Here is a 9962-nt window from a genome sequence, read left to right on the forward strand (position 1 = left end):
AAGAGACAATTAATACGGGTTGCTCTGTGTGAGCGATGAAATATGTTGAATTGATTTGGACGAACTCTGCATATAAAGATGTTTTTTGGAATCGTATTTCCATTTTTAGGGAAACGATTAATATCATGGATAGCATGCCGGTGACGTATATCTTTGTTTATGTCCTTATATAGCGATCGACTCGACCTGATGTAGAGCAAGGTAACACAGGTAATGGAAACGAACGTGAGGGTCACGTACATGACTGCACGTGAGTTACGCATTACTTGCGTGTCAGGAGTTGTAATGGATGAGTAAAATGATAGAGTGATCACACACTAAATTTTCTAAAAATCTAATATGAAGTAGTAAAATTGTGTATTGTTATTACAGATTATAGTACCTCGGAATTCCGACGTGACATCGGGGACGGAAGGAAAGTTCGCGGCTAACGCTAGTGTTTATTTTTAAATTGTACTTTGGAAAATAAACTATTGGACCGTTGAAGGCCACGCCCATACACTGGTGTTGAGTTATATATGATAAATGTTTTATGTTCGTTTGAACCTCGCCAGACACTCTGTACACTGTAGCAGACGACATAATGTGTATACAGTAACACGCATAGCAGCAATTTTTTGCAGCGGGACAGGGATATGTGTGTTGCAGCACATTGCTATATAACGTTCGGCATATCTATATATGCGAATATAATACTTTCCCTCGTCTCTTTTTTACATGTTGACGAACTTTAAAGTAGTTATAATAACCATAATTTTAGCCACAAACACGTTTTATTATACTGAATGTATGTGCCTTTAAATGGCTCTATACCTATAGAGATTCAAGTTTTCGGCTGCCATTTGGAATATCTCGGTTCGCTAATGCCTCACTAATTGAAAGCGTCCTTCTTTCCTAATCGTCTAAAAGCTTGAATCAAACGTCTTTTTGAATACGATTGACCTAACATGAACACAAGGAAGTCGAATCGAACTCGTTAACTAGGGCTATGTTTACTTGTAAGTATATGTTCATTATGCTTGTGCATGCCTTTATTATTTAGATATCCCAAGTTCTCTGTTAATCTAGAAGTAAGTCGCTGTTTGTTTTTACACATTATACTGGCTAAACCTGACATCGACGTCCTCGTGTAACGAACCTAATGTTAACAGTGGCTAAGGTGTTCCAGTACACTTGTGCCGAGTAACATAATATTTTAAAATAACCAAACAGTTTGTAATCGACAATTAACTCCTCCAGATATGTTTTGATGTGTGATATTTCTTAATGGATACCTACAGGAACATCAAAGAACATTTATATTAAAATATATGTATATAATATATATAATTAAAAATACATAATGTCCTTGTGATGGATATACATAGTAATAATAATAAAAAACACAAACCAGAAATTCACACTAGCGCTTTCAACATGCTTTGGGAGCAAGCTCTTCAGGTGTAATGAAAGGATTTATTTTTGACGTTATCACTGTGTGTCATGGTTACGTCAAAACAACATAGATTGATGACGTCATAAAAGCGTCAGTGGTTGTTGAACTATGCCAACACATACGGCACAGAGAATACAAAACCATCACTACAACGTACAAGAAAGTCTTCAGTAAAGCAAACAAAAACAAAGCACATGAGGACTGGGTCACATCGCCTACAAACAACGACACACCGAAACCCCTGTACACGGAAGTAGTGAAAACATGGTCACCGTCATTAGGTACAACACCTGTGAAGTATACTTATCCACATCAAGCAAGAAGATATCAACCTGAAAATAAGGTCAATGCTACAAAAAATAAGATATCACCAAGCAACCTCAGACTATCATTTAAAGATCACAACACTACTTTTATCGGCCAGTCAACAAAGTCTTTTTTAGAACAACGCCAGCTCAAAAACAAAGGCGGGGGAAGAAATGTATTAAAGGTAAAAACCTTGATGTAAAACATTTAGGAAATTCCAATGTTTTACCTAAAGTAATAAATTTATCAAGCAAACTTTTAAATAATGATGAAATTGATATTTTAAAGAAAGGGTTGAAATTTTGTCCAACACCTAATTCAAATAGTAAAGAATTAAAATGTGATATTGCGCAATTTTGTAGAAAATTGCGTTTAAGTGAAAGATTTTTTTCAGATAATGATGATTGTAAAAATGATGCTGAACCGTTAGTTCGTAACAAGTCTAATTGGAACCCACCAAAAAGTGGCGATATTTGTTTGGAATATGTTGTTTCAAATCTAAAAAAAAATACCTGCTTACGAAACCGAGAAGTAGTAGTAATATTTCATTTAAACAAAGAAAGGTGATTGAATCGTTATCTAATGATAGATCGATTGTTATCAAAGAGGCAGACAAAGGCAGTATGGTGGTGGTTATGGATAGTAGTTATTATTGTAAAAAAATGTTTGAAATGGTGTCAGATGAAGAATTTTATAATACCATAAATGAAGGTGCCGATGACGAAACACGTAAAATGATTGATCAATTAGTTAGTGAACAAGATAAGGACCTGTTTAAACAAGAAAAGGATTATCTTACAATTTTTACAAATTATCCTAGTTTTCTGTATGGTTTACCAAAAGTACACAAGAGTTCTGTAATAAATGAGGCTATTAAAGATCAAAATAGTGAATATATTTCTTTGTTAAGCCCCGATGATCTCAAATTTAGACCCATTGTTGGAGGACCACAAAGCGCAACACAACGCTTGAGTCATTTTTTGGATATGATTTTAAAACCATTATGCTCGTCTGTAAAAAGTTTCATTAAGGACGATTATGATTTTTATTCACATTTACCAAGGACAGTTAAACCTGGTTCTAAGCTTGTCTCCTTTGACGTAGTAAGCTTGTATACCAATATACCCCATGATTTGGGAATTGAGGCAATTAAGTATTGGCCTAGAAAATATCCAGACAAAGTTGACACTAGATTTTCAGAAAAATTCATTATTGAATCTCTCAAAATTGTATTGGAAAGAAACATATTTTATTTTGATGCAAAGTATTATCAGCAAACAAAAGGGACGGCTATGGGAATCAAGGTTGCTCCTACGTATGCTACTTTAGTGTTGGGATATTTAGAAGAAAAGCTTCTTGAAAATATTTTTCAGAATGATGAAGAATTTGCTGATTTTTTAACAAGAAATTTTTGGAGATTTTTGGATGACTGTTTTGTAATTTGGCCTCCTGATAAGGACTTAATCGAGTTTCACAACAAATTAAATAGTTTACATCCAGATATCAAATACACTTTTGAGTCAAGTGATAATGCATTGCCATTTTGGATGTTTTAGTAGAATTGAAAGACAACATTATTACTACTGATCTATATTGTAAACCAACAGATTCCCATAATCATTTAGATTTTTATTTTAGTCATCCTAAACATACTAAACTCAATGTACCATTAAATCTTGCATCTAGATTAGTTACTATTGTGAGTGATAATAACAGATTAGAGGAACGACTTTGTGATTTAGTTGTGTTTTTGAAAAAACAACATTACCCTACTGAGATAATTTTGAATGGAATAAAGAAAGCTAAGGAAAAGGGACCTTTAACTTCCCATGTGGCAAGCAGAAAGAACACAGACATTTTACCTTTTGTTTCTACATACAATACAAACAATTTTAACATTTTTCCAATCATTAGAAGTTGTGAGGATTTTCTTAAGAATAGTGACAAGATGAAAAAGGTATTAGACAGAAATAAAATCACAAATTGTAAGCGACAACGAAGAAATTTGAAACGTTTATTATGCCGTTGAAAGTTTGATTCTGAACAGCAAATTCCATGTATATCTAAATGTGGTAGACCTAGTTGTGGTACATGTGAAAGTATCATAGAATGTTCCAATTTTACGTTCAAAATGGATTTAAATTTCAAATCAAAGCAAATATGAATTGTATATCTAAAAATGTTATCTATGCTATGATTTGCAAAAATTGTTCAGAATTTTACATTGGCCAGACGGGCAACGAAATTGGAAAACGTATGACAGTACATAGACAGCAAATAAGAACAGACAATCTAAGATTTTTAACAGTTAGTAAACATATATGTACCAATGTTCTAAAAGTGAGTTTTATGTTTTACCTATATACCAAATGTCTAGCTCAGATGCTATAGAAAGAGAATCAAAAGAAAACATGTTTATTAATCTATTAAAACCAAGTCTTAATTCATGTAGTTCTGTAATTCCAAATCAATGTTACTGTAAAAGCAGTTGTTTTCCATTACATAATTTCTAATTGTGTATCTTTTTTATTTTGACGTCATCAATTTTATATTTATGTGTATTTTGATCATTGGCTTATATGACGTCATCGATCTATGTTGTTTTGACGTAACCATGACACACAGTGATGACGTCACAAATAAATCCTTTCATTACACCTGAAGAGCTTGCTCCCAAAGCATGTTGAAAGCGCTAGTGTGAATTTCTGGTTTGTGTTTTTTATTATTATTACTTTAATATATATATATTTGTTAGACGGTTTCAATGCTGTCATTGTATAAGTGTTTATCTATGTCTTGCCACGTTTGTTTGTGTAGATAACAGACACAATCTCTGACACGCACTTTGACACCGTGAAGAGTATCAGATGCCTGTAGTTATAGGTGTACTACTACGGAGATACCAACACTCAGTCAGTGAAGGACTTTCGTCGGTTAGACCTCAGTTGTAAGTGTTCAATATATGATATATGTTGGTGTCTGTAATAACCAATTGTTTTTGTTTAATCAATTACACTAACGTGTTGTACGAATGACATCTAACGAGATTTGTCTTTACGGGCTCCTAAGGCGCGGACTCAGGAATTTGAAAAAGGGGTGGGGGTGACGGGGGGGGGGGGGGGGGGGAGGAGTAATTATATGAGTGGTTGATCAATTGAAAATGATATTAGAAATACCACATTCAAAATGAGTTGTTACTTGTGTTGGTGGTTAAGGAAGGGGAAGAGGGAGGGGGCAGAATGTGTGTATGAGGGAGCGGAAGAGGGAGGGGAAGATGGAGGGGGCAGAATGTGTGTATGAGGGAGGGGAAGAGGGAGGGGAAGATGGAGGGGGGCAGCATATGTGTATGAGGGGGTATTGTTTTCGCTTTTGTATTTGTGTCTATCTGTCTGTTTAATATAAGTATTATTGCTTATGACGTGCAGTGTATATACATTACGCTTTGGTAATAGGTGGTAGAGTGACTGATCTCAAAGTAATTGTAATCAATGTAACATTGCCTTGGAGTTACCCACGTTAAGTTAGGTCAAACTTTCTTATATTCTTATATTGCTATGTCTGGTGTATATTCTACAAACATGTAATGTTACTATAAGTGTTCTGTATGCTTGTAATTAGAAATCACTGAATGACTATGTAATATACATGTATTGTAAAAATGACCTATGAGCCGTAAGACTTTCGGAATAACCTGTAATAAACTTGAATACATATCAAGGCAGGAGGTAACGAATGGAGTGTAACTAATTATAGGTACGGGCGTCCTTTACGATGGCAAATTACACTTTGAGGCATGCAACGCCGGGGCGATGTGAGTTTGACATCGTCAGTCCGTCTTCCGTTTACCGGGATCGAACAGGTACGTAAGAATGGGATTATTTATGAATGAGATAGTTTAACTAGACATTTTATTTTGGGTTGATTATTGTAATAGTGTTTCAGTTTTATTATATTCAATGTCTTCACAACAACACTAGTCACTTGAGAAGGGCCTTCTTGTGAATACACAGTACGTATATACGTATACAAGTGTTTCAGGACGGCTTCGACATGTTTGAGTCAGTTTCTATTTTGTGACAGGGTGGTCAGGTGGCACAGTGGTAACACAGCTGTCGTTAATCTTGGCGATTCCTCGATAAAACGTTAAAAGGTTTGGGTTACATGCGTCCGATCACTTTTGTGTTTTCCCGTTTTCAAGTTTCACCCCCCCCCCTTTTTCAAATTCCTGAGTCCGCGCCTTAGGAGCCCGTAAAGACAAATCTCGTTAGATGTCATTCGTACAACACGTTAGTATAATTGATTAAACAAAAACAATTGGTTATTACAGACACCAACATATATCATATATTGAACACTTACAACTGAGGTCTAACCGACGAAAGTCCTTCACTGACTGAGTGTTGGTATAGTAGTACACCTATAACTACAGGCATCTGATACTCTTCACGGTGTCAAAGTGCGTGTCAGAGATTGTGTCTGTTATCTACACAAACAAACGTGGCAAGACATAGATAAACACTTATACAATGACCCCCCCCCCCCCCCCCCCCCCCCCCCCCCAAATACATACGTACCTAACAGATTATCGTGAATCAGAAACTGAAAGAAAATGTGAATTTATGAAAGTATACGGGGAATTCCCAAAAATAACAATTGGCTGTCGTAACAAGTTTCTCTGAAAATTAGTCCCAAAATGCAACGATGGGCTTTACATTTTATACAAAATGGCGGAACACCGAAAGCGTGGACCTGCGAAAATGCAGACAGATTCTGCCTAGAAAGAAGCAAAAGTGAGTGTAATCGTCAAAACCCGAATTTTTCCATAGGAATGGAAATGATTCGTTGGAACTTAGCGAGAAAAGAAAAGTGAATAGATTCGAATTCCAATTTTGGTGGACTTCTATTGGATTGCTGGTTAGCTTTTGAACATTACCAACTTCACCGATCTAAAATTGAATCGATGTTTTGTTGTACACATATTGCTACATTTTAAATTTAAGTATTTGAATATATGGTTGTTTATTTTGTTAAGTTACTACGCGAATATTCTGTAAATATGTTTAAATGAGAGCATTATAAGGCAAAGTTCATGTATGCTCGACATGCAAGCAAAGGCTATGTGTGTAGTTTGTGCTGCGCACGTTGTTGTCTCAAGGACTCCCCGATCAAGCGTCCAGGCCAGTGGTCATTTTAATGTTAGGATAGCATATTGGATTGCAATTAATACATGTGTACAACTAGTATTTCAGGTTGTTTAGGAGTATGTGGAAACCCATTTCATTTCTACATATTATATTACATAAGACATGAAATGTAATGGAAATGTTAGCTTATCAAATGTCGACATTGAGCATGTTTATGATTTTCGTGTGTTGCATACAATAGAATGTTCGTTTTTTTTGTATGTATGTGTAGTAAATATCTTTAAAATAGTGTTGTAGTTCTACTCATGCAACAAGTTAAAAAGTATCCAATTGAGATTTAAAAAAACAACAACACATGTACAGATTTCCAAAAATCGTCTTTGAGATATCCCCCAGTTATAGTAGTGTCGTAACTAAGGACGGGCAGACATTTTTCGTTTTGGTTATGCGTGGATACGAACCGCTATAAAAGCGCGTGCGTTCATTGAGACATGTATCAGTCTATCGATACATGCGCAAAGCGACACATCTCTCCATTATTATATAGTATACGTTCTCAATACACACGCCAACGGATTTTTGTTTACATTGTACGCAATTACAGAACCTGGATATGGAATTTGAAGAGATAATCATATATATACATATATATTTTATTTCACAATAAAAGAAAGAGAAGACAATATTGAAAATATTTGACCACAACAAAACATGCACCTAATACAATTATAAACAGAGTAAATATGAGTAAATTCCTACCTGAGTCTTTCCAGTGGGATATGCAGCAAGAATAACTTTACAACTGTATATCCATAGTTTCCATTGTGATATTTCCCGTGTCTTCGTGTCTTCGTATCATGCGTGCACGTGTCATAACGCAATTAAAGCGTGATTAAACTGCACTACTGCACTACAGCAGCCAAGTGTTGTGTAGACAATAGGAATACATCCGAGGAGTTCCGAGTGCTAGTGTAGCCGCAAGTAAAAGTCGGAACTCCTCGGACTGTTTATTTGTTATCTTAATGGCTGCACCCACGAAAAACACTTGAGAAAATGGATAGAGTATTTGGTATGAATTCGTTACGCTTTTTTCAGCATTTATTTGGAGACTTTATTTTGAACAAGATTTGAAAGATAATTGAGAGACATTGACCATCTTTCTGCTCAGGTTACAGGTAAGTGCTTCTTCTGTTTGGTGTCGTTCTCGAATACAGTTGTAGGTCACGTGGTGTACAGATATAGTGTAGGTGATACAGGTGTGTCACCGTGAACACCTGAGGTAAGAGTGAATGAGAGTGTGACGAAGCACCTTCTTTTTATAGCAGCGGCGGCTTGGTTGTATCCACGCATAACAAAAAAGAAAAATGTCTGCCTGTCCTTAGTTACGACATGTCTCGGAAACGATTTTTTGAAATCTTTGTACATGTATTTTTTTTAAAATGTTAATTGGATGCTTTTAACTTGTACTGTCAGCTTTAATTGACTTTTTCATTCTATTTATAGGTCACGTGTCACTATGGGGTATGAGTAAACTCGAACAGGAAGCAGCCACCGTATGTGGTGACAACGGATTTATGTTATCGTCACGTGATATGGCAAAAACAAATGATATTAGTGTTTTTCTTATCAGCGAAAAACGTATCATGTCTCCAGCATGCCATACAAAATTTTCCTGGTGTGGAGGACTTGAAAAATATCGTGTAAAGTTTAGCGTATCTTCTATGACACCACGGAGTATAGGTAATAAACGAGTATTTTCTGACATTGACACTGGAGGTTGGTATCTTAAGTCTGAAAATAGACTCGTCGCTGTAAATATAAAAACCCGCTCGTCCGCAAATTTACCACAGTCGTATTATGAGAGCATGTCTGAACTTGTGGATCACGAGGAGGAACCTTTGATTACAAGCAGACAGGACACCCTCACTCCACCCGACACAGCTTTCAAAACAAGCATTCAAACTCGATACAGTGACTTAGATTTTAACTCTCACATCAACACTTCGGAGTACTACCGCTTTTGTACCGACGCATCCTCACAAGCTGCTATATCCGGATACTATCGGCATTTTACATCCGACATAGTGAAATATCCGGTGATGATGACAGAAGCAACGTTTCTTGGTGAGTGTGGACCTGATGAAGACCTCGTCGTTTATACCTGGCAGGATGATGACGACTTCACCAAGTTATACTTTGCATTTTATCTGAAGGAAGTAAAGATTTTCCAATCTTGTTTCAAACACGATAGTAAGATGTCACAGGACAAGGTCATTTCTAGTTTATAAAATCCCACCAAGTGTAATAACAGCAAACGAAAGAACAGTTCGCGACATTGTACTCGTGACCCTATTTGCTTCAGGGTTGGTTGGCAGTAGGGCAGTCGTTGATTTTGAACAGGCCTCAAATAGTCAAATTATTCATTTTTCTTTTTTATATCTAATTGCATAAGTTTTTTTACAGTACGTTCTTTAAATAAATGCTCATTTGTCAACTTTTTTTGCGTGCGTTTGTCAATCATATTCATATGCGATTTTGTAGAAGTAAATCATACGAGTACAATCGATTTGACACAGTAGCCTAAAGTTCAACATAGTCGGTGTTTTTCTTTGTTTTGTGAAGTACATGAAGGTACATGCATATACTTATGATTTAATTTCCTATACTGCCCCGTGTGGGCCGGAATTCGTATTATTGTATACATAAAAAGTATTCAAATCTTTTCTTGAGATATTTATGTAATGAAAATGCACTAATAAATATGCATGTTTATTCATTCTCATACCATTAATTGTATGAAGAATTTTAAAAGCATTGCACATGTAAGTATACTTTATCTTTTCGTATGAAGTAATCTTATGAAAACGATAGGACAAAATGAACACAAGATATTAACATTTCTTTATTTCAACATAAATTGATATTTAGATACAATAGAAAGCAAACCTGATTACATTGATCACTTGATCGGTGAAAATTTCATTTCTGTGTATATTCCTTGATGAAGAGTTTGTAGATTGCTAAAAGTCAAGCTAGTTTTACCGAAATTTTAGCATTGTTATTTAAGTGCGATTAGC

At 35.6% G+C, this 9962-nt stretch overlaps 1 protein-coding gene across 3 annotated transcripts; it reads left to right on the forward strand.

Annotated features, from left to right (window-relative positions):
- The first annotated feature begins 924 nt into the window (after positions 1–924).
- Positions 925–9384, forward strand: LOC117322496. Of its 3 annotated transcripts, none has more exons than XM_033877446.1 (4): positions 925–998; positions 4559–4688; positions 5495–5600; positions 8389–9384. In XM_033877446.1, exons 3-4 carry the CDS (start codon positions 5513–5515, stop codon positions 9171–9173), a joined length of 873 nt encoding a protein of 290 aa, XP_033733337.1. In that variant the 5' UTR covers positions 925–998; positions 4559–4688; positions 5495–5512; the 3' UTR covers positions 9174–9384. The 3 variants fall into 3 exon arrangements, with proteins under 3 accessions (XP_033733337.1, XP_033733338.1, XP_033733336.1); XM_033877447.1 differs by lacking the exon at positions 925–998 and adding an exon at positions 4431–4449; XM_033877445.1 differs by lacking the exons at positions 925–998; positions 4559–4688; positions 5495–5600 and adding an exon at positions 6409–6531.
- The last annotated feature ends 578 nt before the right edge of the window (positions 9385–9962 follow it).

Source organism: Pecten maximus, chromosome 2, assembly GCF_902652985.1.
Source record: "Pecten maximus chromosome 2, xPecMax1.1, whole genome shotgun sequence".
Lineage (NCBI taxonomy): Eukaryota > Metazoa > Mollusca > Bivalvia > Pectinida > Pectinidae > Pecten > Pecten maximus.